Source organism: Parambassis ranga, chromosome 20, assembly GCF_900634625.1.
Source record: "Parambassis ranga chromosome 20, fParRan2.1, whole genome shotgun sequence".
Classification (NCBI taxonomy): Eukaryota; Metazoa; Chordata; class Actinopteri; family Ambassidae; genus Parambassis; species Parambassis ranga.
This window is the reverse complement of record NC_041040.1, coordinates 12081274-12107149: the sequence shown is the minus strand read 5'-3', so window position 1 is coordinate 12107149 and position 25876 is coordinate 12081274. Positions and strand designations below refer to the sequence as shown.

Sequence of the window (25876 nt, the reverse complement as noted above, 5' to 3'; positions counted from 1 at the left end):
AAAAACAAACATGTGCTGTGCATCAAACTCCTGCTTTGACTAATTTGTTCATCCTCATCCTATCTCACTGCCCCCCCCCAATCTTTTCGCACTCTTCTGTTTCCCTGGCAACTCCCTTCTTAGCTGTACTGTTACCATGGAAACTGAAGTCTTGAAGCCAGGTATGTGTCGTGTCTATGACGACGAGTGAAGCAGGAAAAATAAAAAGACATGGCAGCCCATCCACGATGCTTCATTCATCATTTTATTTTCTTCTCTGGGTCAAAGGTTACAGAGCTCACACTAGAATATACATGACCCCCCCACTCCCCTCCCCTCCCCTCCCCTCCCCTCCCAGACAGCAGTGAGAGACTGCAGATGGCTCAATCGGTTTGATCAGTAAGACTTTCTCTCATCCATACATCACCACAGCATTTCAAGCGCACATTTGTTCAGTAGTCTGGAGGCTCACTGAACTCCAGTCCATTACTTCCAGTTATAGTCGTCTACACATTGCCCCATGATCTGTGGCGTACGCACATGTTTCAGTAAAAACATTAAAAAAACAGACGAGGACATTGGTTAGCTCAAGAGGAAAGTTTCTAATAATTCTAACACTCTCAAGCTTTGACTATAGATGAAATAAGCACCTTCACAGGGCATCTATTGTGTTATTACACGTAGAGAAACATCCACTGGGGTGTATTCACAATGCTTTGAAATATAATCAAGTGTTAACGGAGTGGTCAGCATTACAGTATATTACTAGTCTCTTTACAGTGTGCACGCATATTGAATACATCCCCAGATTTCCAGTTTTTTGGACCATTCAGCTTATATTACACCTACAGCATGTGACTGTGTGTGGGTGTCGTGTGAGTTTTCAGCAACAAAGTTTGACAACCCATGAACGTGGCACAGTGGGCATTCCTCCAGGTGAGTGTGAGATCAATTGTGTATATTATGTGTGTGTGTGTGTGGGTGTATTTTTGCAGTGGTTATCCTTTTTATTGTGTGTGTGTGTGTGTGTGTGTTAATCGGACCAGTCGTTCTCTTCTAACTCCGAGTCGTCCTCAGAGTCAGAGTATTCCACAGCGATGCGCCGCGACAGGATGGTGGCCACGTCATTTCCAACTGGCTCCCTCTTAGCCTGCTGCTCCTGCTGCTCCTGCACCTTCTTCAGCTGGATACCTGCATGAAAACACAAAACATAAAGCCAGGGCTTAGCATACACTCAATATGTAGTGTCTACTAAAACGCCTGCCTTTTAGCTGCAAACTCAACAATATGACTATATAAATAATATTAGTAATTGTGGACAATTTCTAGCACTTTTAGTTTTAGAACTAATAAAGAACGGGTTTGTCAGTGGAAAAGAATAAAACACAAAATCTCACAATAGTCTCAAGCTGAAATTTATCACCCAAAATTCATATAAATGTTGTTACTATGAAGGACTGTGGTACTGTATTTCCCTTCACATATATACATTTTAAATACTAAATATTTCAAAAGGACAGACACACTGCAGCTCTTACCCATACGTATAGCAGCCAGCAGATCGCTGCGGGCATCATTGGCCACTGTGGTCTCAGCAGTTGCTGCGGAGGACATCTTGTGGGTTGTAGAGTGGGAGGCACCAGCTGGAAGAGGCGGAGGTGGAGGACCAGGAGGAGGTGGAGCTGCCTGGGCTCCAGATACAGGTGGTGGAGGTGGGGTGTAGCCGCCGCCGCCGGCCATTGGACCGGGAGGCATGGGACCTCCGGGTGGCGAGGCAAAGGCCGTCTGGGCAGAAGGGATGAGTGGGGCGGGCGGAGGGGGAGGAGGACCAGTGTTGGCATAGCCATCCATGCTGTGAGGACAACAGAATGTGAGAGAGTTAGTAACAGTAATCATAGCAAACAGGACTTAAGTTTACCGAGTGAAGCATAAAGATCCTGACCCACTAGATGGCAGCACTGGCTTACCAGAACTGATTTCAATGCTGGCTTCTATATATTTACAGTAAAAATAACTTTATTTTTGAGTAACTAGTTTATTATTTGTTTTCTCATTTTCAGACTTACCGAAAAAAATCAGCTGTGTGTGGCAGAGGGATCTATATGGCAATGAAGGTTGCCATAGACTCTACAGTCTACAATATTTGTCATTACATGTGGTATTCTAGCAGTAAAATGAACAATCATAATAATATGTAAATTGACTCAACAACTATGTTAAATGGACTGTTATCTACCTGTAGTCCACAGGTGGAAGGGACATGGAGCCGCCGTTCATAGCCTCAGCAGGTGGAGGAGGCAGCGGGCCTTGGTGGTGGTAGTGGTGGTGGTGGGAGCGGCCCAGTGTCCCACCCTGATATGCCATCATTGTCCTGCCTCGGGTGTCATGTTCACTTCCACCACGAGCAGCATGTCCTGCAGCCTGCATCTGGGCAGCCAAAACGCTGGGTGGAGGGCCAGAGTAGGTGTGGGCGTGGCCAGCATGGTTCATACTGTTAGGGTAGTGTTGCTGATCTTGCCCGTGACCCCTGGACACAGAATGATTCAGAATATCATGATACAATCACACATCAGTAGACTGATGTATAAAAATGTGATGTGGGTGCTCAGCTACCTGTTCTCAGGCGACATCGAGCCCTCAGAGGAAGCCCCTCTGTCTCGGTGTATGGTGTGCCGATGGTCCGGCCTCAGCTCCTTATCCAAAGCCATCATGTTCCATTCCTGCCGACGGTTCCTTGCTTTGCGGACCTTCTTAACCTCCCTCTGTAGCGTCCCGTCCACACAGCGTTTCTGCTCCTGTGAGGAACAAAAGAGTTACAGAGCTATTCCTGCTTTTACTAACTATTTTTTTTACCAAATAAAAGCAAACACACCTTCTGCTTCCTCTTCTCTTTCCTCTTGTCCTCAGTGTCCTGTAGCATCTTTTCCTTCCACAGGTCAAAGAAGTAGGAGGGGTCAGTGTAGAACTTAAGAGCTTCTTTATGATCATCCCTATAGAGACAGACATCAAGATGGTTGCAGAGGTGTACATCAGTCAAAGTAACAAAGAAATGACGCATTAAGAGCAGTTTTAGACTGCAGGAAGTAAAACATGAAGAGATATGACTATTGCAGATGTGGGGGAAGCTGACAGAAAAACACGTATGAAATTATTATTATTAGTGGGTGCTCCTGCATTTTCAGCACAAAAATACATAACTGGTAATAAAAGGGAAAAATGAAAAGGCAAAGAGACCAAGAGAATTAGGAAAGAACATGAGCAAAGTGTGCCATGGAGTCAGGGTTAGAAGATAAGATTCCCACTGGAGCCAGACACGCTAAATATGTAATGCACTCAAGTACTGGAAAGCACACTGCGGCATTAAAACAGATACTAACCGCAGCAGGAAATAGCACCAAATCTGCTGCTTCACTGTGGATTTAGGTCAGACACTAGCATGAATGCAAAACTTTAGAATTGACACAAAGATCCAAAGGCTGCTAAATAACACCTGCAGCACTAGAAAAGGGGAAAATGCCAAAGATGCTGTTGATTGAAATTACACAAGTTATTGTGACTTGTGTGTTCACATTAACAACACTAACCTGTAAGATGAGAGAATGCTGAGAGGTGGAGGCTTGTCACTTAGGTTATACATCTCTCTGACAGGATTGGGAACGCTGCTCTTGGACACCACCTGCTGGTCCTGAGTGGTGGAGCTCTTAAAGGCCTTTCTCATGTTGATATCTTGTAGGGAAACTGAAAACACAAAAAGGGAAAGAGATGAGAAATGACTAGTCAAATGAAAGACAAACAAACAAACACGCATGTAGCATGTGGAAATCAGAGAAATCTCTTCAACACTGAATGATGTGCATTCAGACTCAGACCTCCACCCACCTTCTTCCACAGTGGAATCCAGCTGTGTCACCTTGACGGCCAGCCGGTCAATGCGGTCCTGAAGGGAGTTGGCACGCAGATAGAAGGTGTTGGCCTCGTTAAACAGCTCACCAAAGATGTCCTCTGCATGTTTACCTGGAAATAAACAGCAGAAAGAGAAAGACACAGAAAATTGAGACAAAGATGGAGACTTTTAATCATTATCTGGAGCCAAGTAAATCCCTGCAGAGACTAAAGTCCAATCAATACAGTGGTAATGTGACACAAAGTGTAACTAGAGTCTGAGAGTCTGTACAGGAAATGGTGTCTGATACGACTCCATATAGCAACATTCCTCCTGAATAATTCAATCGGATCTGAACACAAATCATTCAAAGGTATGAGCCAGTGACAAAATACAAATAAATTTCTTTCCATTAACAATGACTGGAAGTTGCGTATTCAGTGTAGGGTTGGCTTCTAAATTAATTCTCTGTATTTCAATACAGAGGGATAAGGTTGGATCTTACATTCACATTCACACACACTGAAAGGCAACAGACACAGAGAAGTAATACACCAGTCTCTGTGAGCTGAGCCTCAGTTCACACACCACTGCCGGCCAAGACCGTGCTGTTAGTTGGTGTTGCTGTAATACATTCATGGTGTTAATGGAGTGCTAGTCCCTAGTTCAAGATTCACATGTAAAAAGCAGAGGTCAACATTTTCAGTGTAGCCTGAAGCACTTTTGATAATGTGATTGGATAACAAACATGTTGCTGTGTTGGTTCTAACACCAGTTCACACAATTCTAATACTAAGGTCCTCTTCATCCTCCGGATGACAAAACAAGGTGAAAAACAAGTTTATTATAACTTGTATAGTAAGTTTAGAACACTGTGTACGTATTGCATATGGTACGGCAAACATTTCTGTCCCCCCTGCTGACAGAAGAGGCCGAAGAAAAAACATTTAGAGGAAGGAAGAATGACAGATCCGGCATGCTGAGCCCCCTCAACTCTGACCTCTCTTATGTGTAGTGTATGTCTTGTGTAGATATACCCTGCCAGGCCTGTGCAAGTATTTATATTTAACCCACACAGCTGCTGCTGAAAGGCCCACTCCCAATGCAGGAACTTGACACAATAGCAGACGGACTTGACTATGCCAGATTCAGAGGGTTAACACTTGAAAGTGCTTTCAATGCAGCTAGTATTCAAACAGGAAAATTGGTGCCACTAAGGATAAATGGGCAACTAAACAACAGGGCATTACACACGGGGCATGGGACAAGAAGAGGGCAGGTGAAAAGATTGAAGATAAATGCCCTTGGTGTTGTCTTATTTGTTTACAGCGAGCAGAACAATCAATATAAAACAGACACACACACTAATAAATTATATCTACACAGTCACATGTCTGCAGCTGGACAGATAAGTTCATTTTTGCAGAGCTATCTAAAAGGATTACATTTCAACCCTCCATGCTGCAGTGTGCGGCTGCTGTAAGCCCACTGCTAGCCCAGTGACCCCAGGCCACGTAACCATAACAACAGCCAAATCAATCACAGCTTCGGGATTAATGATGAAAGCATGTGATCATGCTCTGCTACAAAGAGGCTACAGTATGCACAGTATGGACCGTCATCACACTGATCTTAGTGAAGTTATAGCCAGGGGACAATCTATTTCAGTCCTTTTTCAATGTTAAACAAAAAACAATTTGTGTTTTCCAAATCTGAGGATTTTAGCAGCAGTTTGTTTACTGAAAAAGCTGCATGTGTGTGTGTGTCTTACTTAGGCTGCTAAGCTGGCGGATGATGGCAGAGAGCGTGTTGTTCATCACACACTCAAGCTCGCTGCCGATACCCTCGGGGAGCGCCCCTCGGCAGAGGTGGCGCGGCTCGATGTTCCTCTTCACCAGCGGCATGGCGAGGCCTCACACTTTCATAAACTGCAGGGACATGCAAAAGCAAAGAGTCTGCTGAAATTGAATGAACAAGACAATCAATAGAACATCAGAATTCCCCAAGATACCAAAATGTCCAGTTGAAAACTCAAAGATAGTTCACCTAACCTAACCTAAGTGCCACCATTGACTGATGTAGCTGAATTAATTAAACAATCACACTTGTTTTATAGCTATTAAAATCTGATCGGTTAGCTCAAGTTTATGACAGTGGTGACAGATTCAAACTGCACATACATATGAAAAAGTTTCTGCGGTGTGATATTTATTTCAAAATGTTCACAGGTTTTGTATACTGTATAGTATTTTGCATAACAACGTGTAGATTAAATGTTGTCCAGAGAAGGAAAGCGATGACCAACAGTGTCCTAAAGCCAGAAGACTTCTGGCAACCAGCAGAGAGATTAAAGCATTAGGGATAGGAAGATACAACATGCCAGCTAATCCCAGGCCAGCTTGTCACTCTCCCAACTGGAAACACCACAGAGATTCGTAGATGTGGTCAACACACAAGAAACCCTACTTTTTCCAGACCAACACATTCATTCCCCGCCCATTACACTCCTGATCTTTCCTATCTAAATTAAACCATGATTAATCAGACCTGAGCTCTCTGTAGTTCAAATGACATCAGGCTAAAATCCCAAGGTGCATCAGAGCAGCCATCTTATCGCTGTCTCTTCCTGCTTCCTGTTTTCAAACTCTGTGTCTGCCTCCTGTTTCCTGGTCCTCCCTGTGTCACATCTCTGCTTCCTGTCCAAATACTTGGCCAGAACAATACAGCCATGGCTAAAGAAGCAACCCGGAGAACAAACACGGAGACAGATGGAAACACACACATACCTTTTTCCTTTCCAAGCACCTTTTTTTTAGATTTGCCAATCAACTGCACATTTACTTTTAACTACAATACCAGACTTTTTACTGAGGAGCTAAGCCAAAAACAATCATCAGTGAAAAGCAGGTTGGAGGGACACGGGAGATCTGGCAGCCTCACAGAAGGCTAATAATAGCAGAGAGGTACACGAAAGACTAATGTTTACTCAGCCTTACAGGTTTTTAAGAAAATCTTTAACTACCCATTAAATAAGTTAAAAATACTTGTTTACCTATCACAATTACCAAAATGCATCCTTAATCTTTGTGAATCCTTATCTAAGCAAAAGCAAGAGGCAGCGTCACAGCAGGAGGCTACTGCAATTACAGGTTGTGTCATTACAGCTGTCCAAAAAGACAAGCGCCACTTCTGTTCATTAATGTCAACTCACACCAAGAGGGCCCTCGTCTGGCCCAGTTTTCTTAGTCAGCGACCCCCTGCAATTCCCAACAGCCTCACACCAATAAGAAAAAACAAAAGGGTATAAAATTACACCATCTTGTGCTGCCACAAAGGACACTGAATCCAGTCTATAAGGTCTGGTGTGATGCTTTGGGATTAGCTTTGCCGATAAACATTTTGGAAACACTGTGCGCTCTCTTGCATAGAAATGAGTTGCAAATTAGAAGATTGCATGTTTTTGCTTTTACTGTCTGGCTGGCATGACAATCACATCGATGAGGCGAAATAATGAGCGGCTGGGAGGTAGGGGGGAGGGATGAGCGGGAGGAGGGATGGGCCTTGTCTGCTTGTGAGAAATGAGGAGAAAGTGGAAGGAAAGGAGGGTGGCATGAGAGAGTGACCAAGTGGGATAAGAGTGTGACAGAAAAGAGACAGTGAATGAGACGGTGTGTGCGTAGGGGGTGAGGTATACAAAGTATGTGTGTGTTTGTGTGTGTTTGTGAGGGAGAAAGAGTGTATGAAGTGGGGGAGGGGGTAGGAAAAGGGACCTCGGGGAAGCCACTGAAAGGTTCCCGGGACAATAGAGCTCCGTTCACACGGCAACAGCACTAGCTCTCCCATGCATCCTCCCCTCCTCCTCCTCCTCCTCCTCCTCTTCGACCTTCTTTAAGGCCCCCTGTACTTGTGTAATAAAAGGGTAGCAAGGGAGACCTCCTCCTCCATCATCCACTCTCTCAGGGAGGAAGAAACATGGGCTAGATTGGGAGAATAAATCCTTAACTTAAGCTCACAGCTCCACCAGCTTTTCATACACACGATCTCACTCTCCTGTTTACTGTCTCATTTTTACCATGTGATGCCTAAATTACTACAACATGCACACTCAGCCATTCAGCCATACAAATGTGTGCAAACACACCAGGTAGCCATTTAAATGCCCCCATTAGCAGCATGTAAACAGAGGCATAGGCAGCAAAAATGCTTTTGATCCTCAGAGAGGTGACATTCAGCCTGCAAACACACTTCCTCTTGCTAGATGCACACACATCTTTACAACACACAGAGGGAGAGACAGAGGAGGCCTTTACTACAGATGTGAGAACTCCATTAAGCTCTGAAAGGGGAGTCATTACCGATTTATGAGCTGAGTACAGCGTCTTGTGTTGAAGGCTGTTTTGCTTGTTCTGATGTTATGAATAATGCAACTTGAATTACGTCAGGTCACACTGCCCTAAATATGACGTAAAAAAAGAACCCACTACGCCTGTCCAAGTACGTCTCCTTGCTCTGATATTACTCAGAGGTACTTAATGCCTTTAGCTGCAGCCTCGTACTAGTGAAGCTGACAATATAATGTAGACATTTTTTTCCTTCTTTGGTGTATCAGAAAAGACCAAAGCACACGTGTATGCAATCAGGTAATACATTTGGGACTTTACACCTTATGATTATGCAAATTTGACAGAAAGATTAGAGTTTTCACAACTACAATTAGCTAAGAAGTTTCTCAACAGAAAAGCTAATCTACATTTAATCTGATAATCTCTATTTCCATGCTTATCTTTAGGTGCTTATTCTTAAATGTGATGACCTTATCTTTTCATTGTTTGTTCATAATTTGGACCTAAAACCTGCGTTCTTGTTTACTAGTCCTATTTCTTAGATTTCTCATGTTTCATGTATTAAATGTATGTCTAAAATCAAAATAATCCAACTAAATACCTAATTTTTCTCAAGTCAAACGTGACCTCAAATTGCCATAATCCTCATATAGTCGACTGAAAAGCTCTAAATCTATTTGTGGCGGGTGAAAAGGGTAAATGTAAAATCTATTTTATATCTGTTTAATAATATATAATATCCCTAAGACCTTCTCACTTTAACTTCAGAGTAAATTCAGTCACTTTATAGATTAAGTTACATCAAAATCAGATCTGTCTGATTTTGTCTTGTGTTACCAAACAGTTGCAATCAAAGATGTTGATGCTAAGTTGTCACTATAAGATCATTAAAATGTCCAAGTGGGAAGCCATCATTCAAATCTTAATAAAGCATTGAAAAATCTATGTTTATCCACACACACACACACACACTCCCCTTTTCCCTTCCCCACAGGCTGATTAACGCATGTACGTATACACACACACACACACACACACACACAGGCGTAAACTGATGGCAACCGCGATCAATCAGTGTTCCGCACCGTCGCTTCCCGTTACTGATGGACTGACCCACATCTGTTCATTTACTCCGGTCCCCGTTTAAGGTTTTTTTTTTCTTGTGTGCTAGTTTTAATCAAAAATTTAACCAGCCGTTTATATCTAGGTCCTAAAAACTGATACACAAGCTGGTCCACAATGAGCACAATTATCTGATTATAAAAATCTTTAAAGTTCTCCCAGAAACAGAAATTAAATGAAGTGTTTTAGGTATCGGAGTCTGTTTATTATCCTAAACTGGGGTCCGCTCCAACAACTGACCACTTGGTTAGCTAGCTTATGTCCACTGCTCGACTTCTTAGTTTGGACAAATTAGACTACAGTCATCAGAACTATCCACAGAAATTGCAGTATTGTGATAAAATGTGTTAATAGCGGTTGTAAAAAGTGCCATAAGGCTCTCACCAGCACTTGAAATATTAGCAGATATCAGCCCGTCCGCATGTCCCGTTAGATACTCCCATTAGCTCTGCCATCCTGTGTCCCCCTGCCCGTCTAGCCACTCCGGGGAAAATCCTTTGAGGAAATGGACACGCCCACCTGTCGTATTAACCAATCAAATCACCAAGCAGAAGAATTACCTTTTGATGGGCGTTTCGTCCACCAATGGGAACTCTGATGGTGAATGAGTGACAGGGAGACTCCCCAGCTCGAAAGCAGTGTTACAAATGGTGAGGGCGTGGTTATAATAGGGCGTTGCTGAATAGATTAGTATTTTTTTTTCCTCCATATAACTGGGCCCCTGTCTACATCCGAATTTACACAGAAATATCACCCTATGGACTGAAGGCCTATTTATAAATAACATCACTGTGAGCTCCAAAAGGTGTTTTTTATGGGGTTAGAAAGTTCCAGACAGGGATGCTGACAATGTGCTGGGAGAGTATTGTGTAACACACAGAAATAGCTGGGCCAGCATCCTACAGGAAGAGGTTCAAAGAGAGGACTTTCTATACTTAGATCTGTGGTTTAGTCCAGGTGTGCCTGTAGACAATAAACAGAAAGGAGTAGAAAGGGAACTGCAAGCTCTACTCCAGAACAAAGGTGAAAGCCACAGCCTGTATTTGTTACACAGCTGTCAGTCTACCACTGCAGAACATGTATGTAACTAGGTAGAGGAATGTCCATGTGACTTTGCAGTTAATGCATAATTGTATTTTTCTCATTCAAGGCCTTTAAATGGAATACTTTACTGACTTTCTTAGATGTAAATGGTTCATAACTGTACATTCCATTTGATGTACATAAAACGTTTATTATGATAAGCTGTTTTACCTCTTGACCTCTTGACTAAGTTGTAATAATACAATGTTATTTGAGGTATTTTTCCAGTATTTTGTCATACTGGAAACTTCTGTATGTGTAGGTAAATAACCGTATAAGAACTATATAAGCATACGATTTGCAGCCTAAAGAAGTATACATTATTCTTTCCTTTTTCCTGCCAGATTTGACTCTTGAGAAGTATTAGCAGTAGCTCATAAGCATAAAAGACTTTGGACAGAAAACAGGATACAAAATGTGAATGTGCTTATAAAATATGGACATTTGCGGCACATACACACACTCTTATTGTTTCCACTTTTATTGTCAGGATACTTGCTTCATGTAAAATATTTCAATACAATACAGTACAATGCATGTTCCATCTGCCATCCTCCATGCGATTGGTTGGTTTTGTCATCATGTTGTAAGGCTTTCCCACAGCATATAGCAGCTGAGCGTTCAGCTAACCCAAGCTGCTTTGCCACTTTTGCCATGAAAACAAAACCATAAAACAGATTAAATTATAAACTACTAAAATCTTTTTGACATTTTTTTGTCCTTTCTGAACAAAAAAAAACACCCTGCTAAACGCGGGGGCTCCACATCCTCCCAGCATGCTTCACAGCAGCTCAGTTCAGTCCTCGGCTAGGCCCTCATAGGGCCGCACACACACAAAATAAACAGACAGGAGGACAGAAGGACACAGAATCTGTCAACGCTGGCAGTCACATAGCAGCTTTCAGTCTCATCCAAGCTTTGACAGGGAGAGGGTCACTGACTGGGTGGGGTGTAGGTGGTGAGACAGGTGAAGAGAAGAGGGAAGGAGATGACACAACAGATTAACACATGTCCTCCAAAACAAGCCGTCTTCTCTTGGCTGGTTTGATTACATCTAACGGAAACAGGCTGTATTCGATCCTTTCTTCCAGCCCTTCCGCCTTGGGTTTCACCTGTCAGGATCTGCAGGGTTTCTAATACTGGGGTTATATTGTGTTATTTGGAAAAAGTGAATATTGTTGTCATTCTGGCCTAACGGACTGCAGCAGAGAAGGTGTCCTCTGCAGGGTTTGGGGTGTAGGGGGTTTGTTGCCTTGGACGTCCCCACATCCCTCAGTACATTCGTTCAGGTGGGCGTGGTGAGGGCTGTGTGTGTGCATGTGTCTATAAATGTGTGTATGTATGCGTCAGACGGGTGTTTCAATAGCGGTGGGTCTGGTGGGAGTACTGGGGTGGCTGTTGGGAGGTAGAGGAGTATCCCATGCTGCTTTGGGGCAGTGATGTGCTTGGTCCAGGGTTCTGGTAGGCAGCATGTGGATTGGAGCGCTGCAGGGACAAAAACAATTTGATATGGTCCACGGAGGCAGCAAAAAATTTGGTCACCAAGTGAAAACACAAGTAGAGGAAGGCTTTAAGTTTTTTTTTTTTTTTTTTAAAGCTACTTTGTATTGTCGGCAACTGAAAACTACCCTCATGATAGTCATAGTATGTAGTATTTTAATAAACTTACCTGGTAGTCTGAGGTCATAATGAGGCCACCTGAGGTAGTGGTGGGTGGGACAACTCGCACCTTCTTCAGAGGCGGGCCCTGGGCGTGGCTGTTGTCTGGGTTACCAGTGTGCCCCGCCCCATTTGTGTGGTTGTTTCCCTGTTGCTGCTGCTGGTTCTTCTAAATAAACAAAAAACAGAGAAAGTGTTTGTATTGATTGTACTAAAATAGTTCACAACTAGGTATTTTTGAAAATATATATTTTTTCCCCCATTTAGTATGTGGCACATGGGTGTTTTACTTTGTCTGCCTTGTCCTCTGGCTCCTCCTCTGTCAGGAACTCCCTCTTGGGGTAAGGAATCTGACAACCTGCAAAAACACTGTAGGAAAAAAAGGCAAAGAAGCTTGTCATCTTCAAACATTTATTCTGAGCTAATAGGCTAAGACCTGTCCAAGCTGAGGACTAAAACATGTATGTAGACCGTTTATGTGTGTTTGCTGTAACTCACTCGGAGGTGGGTAGGGGTTCCTCTAAAAAGTAAGGATCCTGCATGGCCTGCTCAGATGTGATTCTACGGATGGGGTCCATGGTCAATAGCTTTTGCAGCTGTAATGAATCACACATGGTCTCAATTGTACAGATGTAACAGACCTCTGTGGAGTAATAGAACTACAATTCAATACATTCAATGCAAGGAACAGAGTGGAACTCACCAAGTGGAATGCTTTGCTGTCAGGTTTAACTTTATGTTTTTCCATGTATTTTATAAGGCTGCAGTTTGTGTATCTGTAAATATATAGGACGGCATGCAGAGTTATTACATGGTTAAGTCTCAAAAATGCTTTTGCCAGCAGATATACTTTGCTTTGCTCTTCAGGTCTTTGAAAAAAAAAATCTGGGACAGTGATGCTCTATAGACTCACGTGTTCCTCCTAAAGTCTTTCATCAGTGTGGAGTGTTCTGGCATCTTTTTGATATCCTCCCAGTCTTTATCTGTCAAAGGAGGGTCAGACAAGATTACACGACGTAACCACCCCCCCACCCCCCACCACACTCTTCAAGAACAGATTATTTTGTTGTTAAGGTATGAACAAATGCTCATGATTTTCCCCACAGAAAGTCTTCATTTTAACAACAGCACAGTGAGGCTTAAGATCTGCTTTTCATATAACTGACAACATCGTTTAACTCAAATACAATTAAACAGACTGTAAAATTGGCTGCTGAATCTAAACACAATCCATTGCACTTACTGGTGAAGTACACAACAGGACTAGAGCAGCAGCGATGGTTGAAGGGGAAAAAAGATTAGGAGCAGGCAGCTTAAGTGAACTGGAAAATAAAGGCCCAAATGTAGCACTGCTACAAGTAAAAGTTTGAGTTTGTGTCTTGGCCTCAGCTATCGTGTGGATTGATGTTCAGAGCCCACAGACCACGTAACTGCCTTTAGAAAAAAGGGCAAGACCACGACATAATCTGCTTTAGATTAGAACAGAAAGTCCTCATCCTTGCACAACATTTCTCCTCTGAAAAATGTTGCATTGGTATAATAGGAAGTTATTACATATAATAATTTTAAATTGATTCCCTTTAGTGTGTCACCAGTGGAATCTCACCAGCAGGAAAGCCCATCACATTAAAGATACGGTCCAGTTGGTCATGGTGGTAAGGGTTACTGGTTTTGATGTCCTCCTGGCGACAGTGGAATATGGGCTCAGATGTCAGCAGCTCCGCAAAAATGCAGCCAATCGCCCAGATGTCTGGAAGAAAAGCAAAGCATGCTTAAATATAAGAGGTCATTCAAATCAGCAGCAAATTCACACATGTGACAGTAGCTCACCGATGGCTTTGGTATAGTGCCGAGCCCCCAGCAGCAGTTCGGGTGCTCTGTACCAGAAGGTGACCACCACCGGGTCAAGATCGGCTAAAGGCTTCAGCGGTGAATTGAAGAGGCGAGCAAACCCCATGTCCGCTGCACCACACACATATGAGTCAATAAAATAAGAAAAAACTCAAACCTTGCATAATGTGTATAATGTGTTAATATACACACCAATCTTTACTCTACCCCTCTCTGGCCCTTCTCCCATCACTAAAATGTTAGCCGGTTTCTAATGGAGACAAACAGATACAATAAGAGTATTTCCACAAACCAAATACATTATTTGTTTGCTGCTTTTCTGTGCTGCATGTTTAACACAAACAAAACTCATTAATGCTGCCCTCTAGTGGACAAATATTGCCACTGCAACCCACAAGGAGGTCTACCATTTCAAGCTGGTCAGTGGTTGAAAAGGGCATATAATTCTTATTTTACAGATCCAACTGCAGTCCTTTTTAAAACCCTTCAATGAAAGTTAGAACACTAAAAGGAAGGGGAAAGTATTATCAATAATCAGCACACACCTTTTGCAAAACCAATCACAAGTCACTTATGTAATTACACTGAAAGCACCTGATGCAGACTGACAGCTTCACATGCTCTCCACTGCTATCTTATTAACACTTTACCCTTGTTTTCGCTCACATATCCCCCTTCCCTCTCTGCCACCCCTCAATCCTCTTACAAGGTCTCTGTGGAGGACCCAGTTGGCATGGAGGTAATGGATACCATCCAGAATCTGGTAGAGCAGGGACTTCACCATTCCTCTAGGCAGCTGAAGTGGCTTCTTGTTGGCCTTGGATGCTCTGTGGAACTTAATAATGTGCTATGGAAAGACAAGATAATAATCACAGTGGTGGACAAGTAAATGTTGAATACAATCTTTTTTTTAAAAAAAAACAAGTGTGCTGCAGGCTGATGTTTGTGCCATGTGTTTTCACTTCCTTGGGAGGAGAATGCAAGTCCTGCGGTTCTGTGGCAGAAAATGCCATTTAACTCAGTTCTAATGCTCTGCCAGTTGTAAGTGCCAACTGTAATGCTGCAAGAGGTTTAACTACCAAATGTGGAATACTTCTTGGTTTATATGCCTGTTTTAATGAGACATACCAGCACATAGTTAGCACCATGTTGACTCTCCTTCCTTATGACTTACTGATGGTAGTTATGATTGTGTATATATATCATTTCATATGGGCACAAGTAAAAGATAATTAGATGCTCATATAAATGGTGGAAATCTGCAGTGCCGTTTTTTAAAGCAATAAAGCAATTATACTCAATTATACAAGAAAAATATCCTCATGCATTCCCCCCTAGCGACAACATGCTTTGTAACCAAGATTATGTTTAATACAAGGGATGATTTATGTCTGTGGCCTGAAGTAGGACTAAGAAATAAACTTTGAATGGCAGGAATCATGTCAGCAATATAATGGTGGGGACTCCCAATTCTTAGTGAAGAGGTAGAAAGCAGTGTGCAAAATCAGGAGAACTGGGCAGGTGTTGGACGCACACAGGTCTACATTCCTGCATGTCAACCATCACACTGTGCATTGTCCTGGTGGAGCACTTCAGCTTCCTATGTTAAATCATCTTGATTATCTAAAAAAAACATCCAAGATGTTTGCAAAGAACAAACTAGTCTCCTGTTATAGTGTTACCCTTTCCCAGGTAGCCCATCAGCGACACTTGCTGAATATCATACATATAATATCAATAGAAGTTACCACCATGCCTGCAGACCATGACAATTTGGCTTTCTTTGAAATGAAAACTGCCCATATGGTTGGAAGTGGTGGAGCAAGGTCTCATCCACAGGTACACTGACTTCAAAACAGTCAGTATAATTGCTCAAAGAGTTAAACTGTGGATATGCTAAAAACGTATCAATCAGCCCTTGTGTCATGTGGCTCCAGTGTGTTTGTATATGTGTGTTTGTCTTTTACCCAGAGATCATGTTCAGCATAGTCGAACAGCAGCCATACTTTGCGGTCTGCATGTGACAGGAAAACCTTCTGCAGTGAGATGACATTTGGATGCTTCAGCTCCCGCAGCAGCTACAACATATAAAACCATTCAGTATATTCAACACAGAATGGCAGAAACACACGTTTACCACATGTTTTACCAGCTGAAAATAATTTTACTGCAGTAATCGGCATAAATAGTACACAGGGAGTGAACAGCGGAATACAAAACATCTTTTAAGTATTAGGTACTTATTATTGGTACAGGGTCTACTCTCACATGCATTAAATTAATGTCTCTAATCTGTGAACTACTTTGTGAAGGTGATTCAGATATTACAGAAAGTCCCCATGATGGGTATGAAGGTGTTTATCACAGACCAAACAAAGGGACAAAGTAAGCCAAGCAGCTCTTACTGCAATCTCTCTGCATGCTGACATGGAGATGCCAGTGCCTTCAATCTGCTTGAGGGCGTAGTCCTTATCATCCTTCCTACGAACATAGGGAGAGAGGCAGAGCAACATCAACACAGACTGCAAGCCCCCTGAGAGCTGTCTGCACAGAAACAGAAAGGGGGGCACTAGGCAGCTGGCACAGGGAGTCTGAGAAGAGGCCGAGTTGCATTACCTCCAGATTTGTGTAATCAAGCTCACCTCTGAGGCTCAAAACAATAGAGGGAGAGAGGAAACAGGCCCTGTCTGGCAGCTGGCGAGGGACAAACAGAGCACTGGGACTGGCTTTCTACTTGAATGACTTGGTTACAAACCCTCCCTCCCCTTGGCCTAAATCATCTCATAAACCCATGCTTTGTGCCTCCTCAGGTCCCGTCCAAATGCTGCTCTCAGAGTCTTATAAACAGCAGCCTCCTAAAGTGAAGACAAACATCTTTAAACACTTTAGGGCTCTTTTGTGTGGTGCCGGCTGCCAGTACGTCCAGGCTGTGATAATGGGCCTTGTATGAGCCTGATAGCTCAAGCTGCCTTCAGTTTTAACCCAGCTTTGGTCCAGAAACAAGTGAAACGGTTTGCATTAGAAACAGCAGGAAAGTTTTAGAAAGGAAAATGGGTGGCAGCATGATGTCTTAAGGGTTTAACCCACTAACTGCAGATGTTGTCCAGCTAGGAATTTAGTTGCGTGTTATTCCCATCTTTAATCAACTATGGACCCAACAAATGGAGAAAAAATAAATTAATAATATGTTCAGACACTAATGCAGGCTGGTAGATGATAGGGTGTATGATTTATAAGAATGCACTTTACTATACATACCCTTCTGTCTGCATAGTGTAATCTTTCTACAAGTTTGTTTACCTGTCACATAATAAAAGTTACAACCTCACTTTCAAAAAGACCATCAACAAGTGCACACATGCACCTGCTGAATCCAACATATGTCACACACCTTAGATAGGCCCAGAATTGTGTCAATTCAAATAATAGCTACAACGCAATTGATAACAGATGCATCAGAAATGCTTTGTAAGCAAATTTGTTCCTTCTACATGAAAGGAAAGCGACAACCAAAATGTATGTCAGTGTTTAAAATCGCGATACAAATCTTCATCAGCTCCCTACATATACTGCTTTTCACATTGCTCTATATAAAAATCATAACAACACGCCTCCGCTGCCAGAGGCTTTGAAGGGGAGAAATATAAGAGAAGTAATTAAAATTTATTTGGAAGAGGGAGGGGTGCTGGCGCAGGGCTCACTGGCTAGAGGCCTTGCTGGTCATCAACTCACCCATCTTTTCTCTTCGCCTTGTATACATGACCGTAGGTGCCTCTTCCCACTTTGCATCCTTCGTACTCGAACAGGTCCTCGACACGCTCTCTTTCGCCGGTCAGCTTCACTTTAAAATCATAGTCCATTTTCACCACTGTTCGGGCTGAATGTATCCGCTCCTTCCTTTTTTAAAGCGTCGCTTGGGAGGCAACTAGGCTACTCCAACGAGCTCGGTTTGGTAATTCAGCTAGTTGCCTTCCCCAGCGTGGCCCTTTCTTTCTTCAGCCCAGCTTCAACATCGAGTTTTCCGGTCGAATTTAATGTTCCAAAACGGATACACGGTGCTCGGATAAAAGATAAAGTGTTGGTAGAAACGAGACTGAAATATATTCCTTTCTCTTGTTGCTGCGTTTCTCCCAGCCGGTATCTGCTCCAAAGAGACGCACTTCAGTCCGTAACGACGGCGTATCCGCGCACGGCATTGTCGTAAAACGTCGTGAAGACGGCTCAGCAGCAGAGAAAGAGCCAAACAAAATGGGTAACACAACTACACCACGTGGAAGTCTTTACTCGTTAAACTGAAACCTTAAGTTAAGTTTCTTCAGTCATAACAACCACACTATGTAAAGAGAAGCTGACTTATTTCCGGCTGAGGTGTTTTCATTGCTGTAGACAGCGATCACAACACATCTACATTATTTTGTCTGCCTCAAAGAAAATACATGTTTGGTTTAAATTCAGACATGTTAGATTGTAAAATATTTTACTCTGTATAAGATAAAGAAAAATACAAATGGTAAAGGTATGATAGCATCAAAAAAGCTAAATCTAATGAGTGGCTAACGGTGCAGGAGGTAAACAAAGTTTCATCAAAACATTTGTTTTGTCATGGTTGCTAAATATTAAGTTTATAATTGCAAAATAAGATAAACGTAAAACATTTTCCACTTTATGGTGATTTTATTAAAGTGCACTGGCAGAATCGTCAACATATTAGATATATCTGATCACGAAAAATGAGATATAATGCTTAACATTAACACAAGGGTAGACAATTCTAAACATTTGACACAATTACTAAAACAAAAAATGTAAATCAATAATAGCCGTATACTAGGCTACAGGTTTCCATATTTATGTATGGACACTTATATTACGTAGTCTATAATTCATTCCATTTTTGCTTAAACGTTTATTATATTGTCATGTCTTGCAATATATAAATGTAAATTACGATTAAAGAAATTAAGAACTCAAAATAAATCATGCAGATCCCCATGTATATTTGTTAGATGTGTAAAAATGTCAGGAATTTTGTTTTGGCGTTGTTGTTGTATCTAGGAACTGACGTGTCCTACCGCGTGTTTTCGGCGGAAGATGTAATGTAGCACCGCTGGTCCCATCTTGGTTTGAGAGAGAGAAGGAAGAGCGGAGCGAACCGTCCATATTACAGCTGCTTTGTCAGGTACTAAATATCTTTAAATGTCACTGTCATCTGTTATAAAAGGACACTGGGCTTTAGCGTTAAGGTTAACGTATATTATCTGCTTGCTGAAAAATGATGTCATATCAATTTATGTTATGTTATTTAGCCACGCAGCTCGCTGGCTAGCCAGCTAACATTGGTGTCGACTAATTGCTGTTCGCTAACGTTGGTTGTGCTAACGTGCTAGCCCCCAGTTAGCATGTGTAGCATTGTCCATTTAAAAATATACTTTGCCTTTTTGAAATGTCATCAAAACACAATGTCAAGTTAGGATGGTAGAGCTGCTAACTGTTTTCGGTTTTAACACCTGTTTTATCTAATTCTCAAATAATGCTGACAGATTCTTTGTCTTGCCTTCTTTGCCCTGCGTTTACATGGAGGAAACCTACGTTTAGTTTATCGTGTCCCACCTCTGGAGAACAGCTATTGGACAAGTGGCATGTCTGTCAGCATTACTAGGCCAATGATTGGTGGCTAACCGGGATGACAACGCCAGTTTTGTTGCTTTATTCCACTGCCTTTAACATGGCCTTCCGTTGATACTGTTGTCATTCGATTTTTATTATCTTACATGACGACTACGGCGTCTCTGTGATTTCTGTTGGTTGCCGTTTACAGCAAAAGAATGGAGCATTTACCTATAGATTAAATTAGAGTAATTTACAATGCTTGCCTTCGAGCTAATAGTAGCTAGTAACGTTAGCAAGATTGCCGTAGCTTTATCCTGTCTCTTGCTGGTGGAGTCTTTAGAGAGAAAATGGATGGCGTGGATTTAACTTCTCCCCTGAACAGAGATTTGACCAGCTCTAACTTGCATTGCATCTTGCACCAGTATGTTTTATGAGCTACAAATACATGCTGAATATTTGTGAACAAAACAATTATTCTTTAGCTGTCCAGAATAGAACAAAAAAGCCATTAACTGTTACACGTTTTGTTCCCGGTAAGCATAATGTAATGACAAATGTATATTTCAATTTGTGTAACGATACTGTAGGTAAGTAGCTTTAGACAATGTTTCATCTCTTTCTGATGCTCATTTATCTGTCTGCTAGCACTTTTCATGGAGATGGACCCTCCTGGTGGGGGAGATGAACGGCGGAGGCAGGCAGAGCGTCTTCGACGGGAGGAGGCATACTATCACTTTATTAATGAATTAAGTGAAGAAGAGTATCGCCTCATGAGAGACAGCAACCTGCTGGGTACCCCTGGTGAGGAGGACCACATAATTAACCGTGTTTGAGATTATCTGTATTTGGGATTATGAGCATACCACATGTGTCTGCATTAAAAAAAGAAAAAAAAGACTGGGGTTGGTTTTGACTCACGAGTGCTCACAGCACATAACAGATTGCATGTCCACATGTTTTACAGGGGAGGTGACTGCCGAGGAGCTCCGTCAGCGTCTGGATGGAGCAAAAGAACGTGTGTCATCTCAGCCCCGTACTGAGCAGCGCTCGCCAACAGCTGATTCTGGGGAACAGCAGAGCAGTAGTGGTGAGGGAGATGAAAGAGGGGCTGGAGGGAGACGAGTCACAGGTAGGAAGAATAGGGGGGAGTCTTATCTCTCACTGACTGTTTAAATCGGGCCTTTCCTTGTCGTGATATGGTTTGGGTTTGTCATGGATTTAGGCCATTGATCAAAAAAGAAGCCAAAAACATTAGACTCTCACAGCATAATCATTTGCTGCTTGACCTTAATAACAGATTAATGATAGCTTTTATTATCATCCTTTCTTGTGCAAAAGAATAGATTTTGTGATGAATACATATTAGCTTTCTCAGGCTTACCCTTATTTATTTTACAGGGGTGTCAGAGCCTGGAGCAGAAACGTCTAATGGTGACTCATTACTGGAGTGGCTAAACACTTTCAGACGCACTGGTAATGCTACTCGCAGTGGCCAGAGTGGCAACCAAACATGGCGTGCTGTTAGTCGGACCAACCCCAACAGTGGAGAATTTCGTTTTAGTTTGGAGATCAACATTAACCATGATCAGCCAGAGCCCGGGGAGCATAGTGACACTGTGGACACTGCAGAGCTGCCAGTAACTGCTCCAAACACAACTGTACCCTCCATACGTACCGCCTCTTCCTTCTCCAGCTCTCGCCCTACCACTGCACCAAGGCCACCCCCGTACCCCTCCCCTCGCCCAGCCATCAGTAGGAGGATGCACACGCGGCGTACACGCAGCACTACTGCCACACTTTCTATGAGTCCCCCTGCACTTCCTCCCCCAGTGACCACTCCGACTGCTTCTCAAAGAAGAAGTGCTGCTTTGCACTCTTCACCTCCCACTGTACCTAATCCTCCTCCTGTTCAAACGATGTCATTGCAACACCAAGCCCTAAATGTAGAATTAGAGCAGGGGCGTGATGATGTGTCTGCTTCTATAGACTGTCCACGGGTGTCACCACAGTCTGGGTCACAGGCTCCAGCTGTGGGATATGAATCACGTAGGACCCGGTCGCGTGGCCGTGCACGCAGGGCTACAGCAGGAAGTGGGGTTTCATCTCGTACCTCAAGGCGAAGTCGTTCACCTTTGCACAGAATAGCTGTTGTCAATGCCACTCCCCCATCCAGCAGTGGTGTCGGCAGCTCCACCACCCACACTATTGAGCCAGGCAGTGGCACAGCCTCTGTGTCAATGGAGACTGGGGAGGCTGTGTCTGAACCAGCTGCATTAACAGAGCCATCTGTAGAGACAGGAGAGCGTGAGAGTGAATCCCATGTAATAGGAGCAGGAAGTTCAGCAGTGCGCCGGCACCCAACAATTATGTTGGACTTACAGGTGAGAAGGATTCGACCTGGTGAAAACCGTGATCGGGATAGCATTGCTAGTAGAACACGATCCCGTGCCCGGGTTGCCGAGAATACAGTCACATTTGAAAGTGACAGTGGTGGATTTAGACGCACCATCTCCCGCTCTGAGCGAGCTGGCATCCGCACTTATGTGAGTACTATCAGGATTCCACTAAGGCGCATCAGTGAGACAGGCCTTGGGGAACCAAACTCCACCGCCCTACGTTCCATCTTACGCCAGATCATGACTGGATTTGGGGAACTTAGCTCCCTAATGGGGACAGAGGCTGATTCTGAAACTGTTGCACCTAGCCATGCAGATGCTCTTGGTACAAATAGTAATGTTAGCCCGGCCAACCGTCTACATACGAATGAGAGTGCACCTGGCCAAGTTGGTACAGGTGGAGTAGTTCAAGAAAGGGTAGGGCTTTTAGGAGGCGAGGAAGACCAGGTTGGGCAGGCCAGACTTGGAGGAGGAGTAGTGAGCACTACAGATGGACGAGCCACCAGCAGAGACACCAATAACCTGGTAGAGAACGGCACTCTACCCATCCTGCGGCTGGCGCATTTCTTCTTGCTCAATGATGAGGAGGATGACGAACATCCTAGGGGCCTGACCAAAGAGCAGATTGACAATCTATCCACACGTACTTATGGTCAGGCCAGTTTAGAGGGGGAAATGGGCCGCGCATGCAGTGTCTGCATCAATGAGTATGCTCAAGGCAACAAGTTACGGCGCCTGCCCTGCTCACATGAATTCCACATCCACTGCATTGACCGCTGGCTCTCTGAAAACAACACCTGCCCAATCTGCAGGCAGCCTGTACTTGCAGTGCATCATGACTGACCTATTTGCTCAACTACCATGCTCTTGCCTGGCTGAACTGACCAGACCCAAGTGGGCTTTGCATGTACATAGCGCATTCATTGTTTAATTGTTTGAAAATATCCATTGTGTGGAAGAAGGCTGAACCAAAAGTGTGGAAAAAAGAAACTATAAATGCAGAGAATTAACAAAACTTTATTTTTTTAGACTCATTGTTTTCAGCAACTCATTATTATTTTATTTTTCTCTCTGACTGAGTTTGCTGGTCTCCAACCATACACCTTAAGAGACCAATGTCAATAGAGGATATTACTGCTTAAGGAGCTCCTGTAGCCGCTGCTGAGTAGTCTCACTTAACTCTTGGATGTCTGATAGACGTGACGTCTCTTTGTCACAACTGGACAATACAAATCACTTCCACACTTGATTTAATGGGTATAAGCTGTAAATAACTCATCACTGCTTGTATTTAAGGGTTTTAAAGTAAGATGCGCCTTACATGCCATCTGTTTAGAATGGAAACAGGCAGCCTTCTTTTTCTCTTTTTTTTAGGTATTTTCCATTGAAGATTTGACATGAATTTTAAAGTGTCCCTTTACATTTGGTTAACAAATGTATTAATTATTTGGTTGTTAAAGAGCTATGTATTTATTTTTTAACTAAGTTTTATTCCATATGTCCAGTGGATTTTGTTTTACGTCCCATATAATTGCAATATGGACTTCTTCCATTAGTCTCCTACTAAAATTAGCCACTTTGAAATACTTAACATTAGCCATACAAGCAGTACAGTTAAAATGCAGATGGCATGAGATAATCAGGAATTCAGCATTGTTAGTATGAGTTGTGCAATATGGAAAGAAAAGACAGTATTGTTTGTTTTGCTGTTTATTGTTGTTTACATTGTAATGCCTGATTATCATCTCCATTTAAAAACAGTCTTGTTAACGCTGAAGTCATCGTTTTCTCTCAGTCTCCACACCTGACAGGACCCGTGTCATGAAGTTACATTGCATCGTTAGCTTGATACGTTTGTTAAGCAGAGACTTGGAACCAGGAATTAAAAAAATAAAACATTTACTTCTTTCATAGTGGTCCTGCTAATTCAGAAGTTGTTGCTCATAAAGTAAGGGCAGAAACAGTGTTTACAAACACTAGAATTCATTTACACTCCCCTTTTGCTGATTGGGTCTGTCACAGTGCAACAGATGCATTATATTTGGGTGCTAGAGGAAAACGATAAAGGCAGTGTTGTTACATTTATCTTTATGATTTATTGTTTTACACTACTGCACAGATGTTGCATTTCTAGTGTAGAACAGACGAATTATTTAGCCGAACCACCATGTCGGTGTTTCCACCAGTCACTTTGTACATCATCATATACATAACGCAGGAGCTACTACAATGTTGCAGGTAATATGTCACTAAGAAAATTGCAGGACTGATGCAGTATAGTATGTAAGAGTGTGTATGGTTTTATGTGTGTGCGAAGATAAGGTCTGGTGACCCAATAAAACTGGTTCTCAGAAAGATTCTGTCTCAGTGAATGTCCACCTTGGAGATAGTTGTGGGCAAAACAGTTCAGAAGTGAATATTTATTCTGTTTCTATTTAATAAGATGGAAATCAACCTTTGACATATGAACTGTGTTATGTTACAATGTGATGAGATTAAATAAAAGCTATGATGAAGAGTATGTTACTATGTAATACAATGAAGACAGTGGGTTTCTTCTTTCTTAACAAAGGAATAAAATGCCGCTTTATTATGCCTGAATCTCTGCTGTATGATATATCTGTGTAGCCCTCCCGTACATGTAGTCTGCTCACTCACTTCATGAAATGAAATTAACTTTATTAATTACTGAAGGGCAATTAATAAGGGCATAAAAGTCCCTTTTTTAGACAAAACACTGTAAAACGGGCGTTGTTGTTGGATGGTTAGACGCCATTTTACTGTGATTTGCGGCTGTTTATGACCCTCTTGGCTTTCCATAGCATTAAAACGCTTTTAATGTTTGGCTTTACCAAACACCACTAAACGCGTTAGCTGCAAGCAGCGAGCGTGTATCAGAACTATTATATTATATGTACTTTGAACAAAATAATCTCACAAATGGAAAGAGTATTGATGACCTACGCGGAAGAAGTGAGTTAAACAGTTTCTTGAACTTTTTTTAAATAGCTGTTCTAGTGGTAAAACTCATCTTTATGGATAGTGTAAAAACCGCTAATTTGGATGCTAGCGAGGCCACAAATTAAATTTTTACTGCTCACATTTTGTAGGAGAAATGTAAATTTCCGCTCCACGTTCAGTGACTGAACCGTTTTGATTACATAGTCCTGGTTTTTGCTTTCAAAGCTGACACATGCGTGGTCGCTGTTAAACACAATTTAACTTTTTAGTTTCTGAGAGGTATGAGTTAAGATAAGAAATTTAATAGGATACATGTAATTTCCTTTTTAAATACAGAAAAGCTCACTACAAAATCGACAGAATGTTTCTAAAATGTGTGGTTACATCTGTCACTATGTAGAGCTTCACCACCACCACCATCATCATCATCATTCAATGCGCGCCCCGTGGCTCATCTGAAACAGGTTGTAAAGCCAGACAGGACATGACCAGGAACAAGGGCACTTGGCTTTCAAAATAGATTTCACTGTTTGAATTAAACACCGTTAGAAGCAGGCGTCCCTTCATTTGTTTGTAATATTTTTAAAAATAATTATTTATTTTCCCAAGTCTTAGAGGTTATATAAAAAAATCTATAATAGTATAGAATCATGTAAAGAAAAACAATGACACAATGTAAGGCTGGGAATTTTAATCACCATCACAGCTTCTGATTGTTTTTCTGTGGAAACTCAATTATCCTTTATCTTAAAAGGAAATACATGTAGTGACGAGACATTTCAGTACTTGTAAATTGCTACAGATCTAAAAAATAAATAAATAAAAAATCAGCTGTTTCTCGTAAATACTGTTGTAACTATGCGGTTGTGAATAAGTACTAAAATAGATTTGTTAAATCGAGCTATCAGGCTATATGTCACATGGTAATCAATTGTAGGAGGCTATGATGACAGGTCAGATTCCCTTCGTTTTTACGTGTTTTATTTTGA

General features: G+C 42.3%; 3 protein-coding genes across 3 annotated transcripts; 1 reads left to right on the top strand and 2 right to left on the bottom strand.

The window, feature by feature from the left end:
* Positions 1–340: 340 nt before the first annotated feature.
* Positions 341–9821, bottom strand: wasf3b (WASP family member 3b). Its single transcript, XM_028432989.1, has 9 exons — positions 9712–9821; positions 5634–5790; positions 3859–3993; positions 3564–3717; positions 2852–2969; positions 2593–2774; positions 2216–2506; positions 1518–1831; positions 341–1170 (listed from the first exon to the last, which is right to left on the bottom strand). Exons 2-9 carry the CDS (start codon positions 5764–5766, stop codon positions 1013–1015), a joined length of 1485 nt encoding a protein of 494 aa, XP_028288790.1. The 5' UTR covers positions 5767–5790; positions 9712–9821; the 3' UTR covers positions 341–1012.
* Positions 9822–10875: 1054 nt separating this feature from the next.
* cdk8 (cyclin dependent kinase 8) lies at positions 10876–18138 on the bottom strand. The gene is made up of 13 exons (XM_028432545.1): positions 17653–18138; positions 16326–16401; positions 15888–15998; positions 14627–14767; positions 14113–14170; positions 13900–14031; positions 13676–13819; positions 12983–13052; positions 12773–12845; positions 12568–12665; positions 12360–12438; positions 12080–12238; positions 10876–11895 (listed from the first exon to the last, which is right to left on the bottom strand). The coding sequence occupies exons 1-13, from the start codon at positions 17778–17780 to the stop codon at positions 11770–11772; spliced, it is 1395 nt and encodes a 464-aa protein (XP_028288346.1). The 5' UTR covers positions 17781–18138; the 3' UTR covers positions 10876–11769.
* Positions 18139–18842: 704 nt separating this feature from the next.
* On the top strand, positions 18843–24444 carry rnf6 (ring finger protein (C3H2C3 type) 6). The gene is made up of 4 exons (XM_028432544.1): positions 18843–19099; positions 20176–20331; positions 20495–20659; positions 20929–24444. Exons 2-4 carry the CDS (start codon positions 20184–20186, stop codon positions 22767–22769), a joined length of 2154 nt encoding a protein of 717 aa, XP_028288345.1. The 5' UTR covers positions 18843–19099; positions 20176–20183; the 3' UTR covers positions 22770–24444.
* Positions 24445–25876: the final 1432 nt, after the last annotated feature.

Coding starts and splice junctions, on each gene's coding strand:
- wasf3b (XM_028432989.1), bottom strand. CDS start 5,766: ATGCCGCTGGTGAAGAGGAACATCGAGCCGCGCCACCTCTGCCGAGGG. Junction 2,507..2,592: donor TCGATGTCGCCTGAGAACAG/GTAGCTGAGCAC, acceptor TTCTGTGTCCAG/GGGTCACGGGCAAGATCAGC. Junction 1,832..2,215: donor CTTCCACCTGTGGACTACAG/GTAGATAACAGT, acceptor TTGTCCTCACAG/CATGGATGGCTATGCCAACA.
- rnf6 (XM_028432544.1), top strand. CDS start 20,184: ATGGAGATGGACCCTCCTGGTGGGGGAGATGAACGGCGGAGGCAGGCA. Junction 20,332..20,494: donor CAACCTGCTGGGTACCCCTG/GTGAGGAGGACC, acceptor CATGTTTTACAG/GGGAGGTGACTGCCGAGGAG. Junction 20,660..20,928: donor TGGAGGGAGACGAGTCACAG/GTAGGAAGAATA, acceptor TTTATTTTACAG/GGGTGTCAGAGCCTGGAGCA.
- cdk8 (XM_028432545.1), bottom strand. CDS start 17,780: ATGGACTATGATTTTAAAGTGAAGCTGACCGGCGAAAGAGAGCGTGTC. Junction 16,402..17,652: donor AAGGCGAAGAGAAAAGATGG/GTGAGTTGATGA, acceptor CTATGTTCGTAG/GAAGGATGATAAGGACTACG. Junction 13,820..13,899: donor GCACTATACCAAAGCCATCG/GTGAGCTACTGT, acceptor CTTTTCTTCCAG/ACATCTGGGCGATTGGCTGC.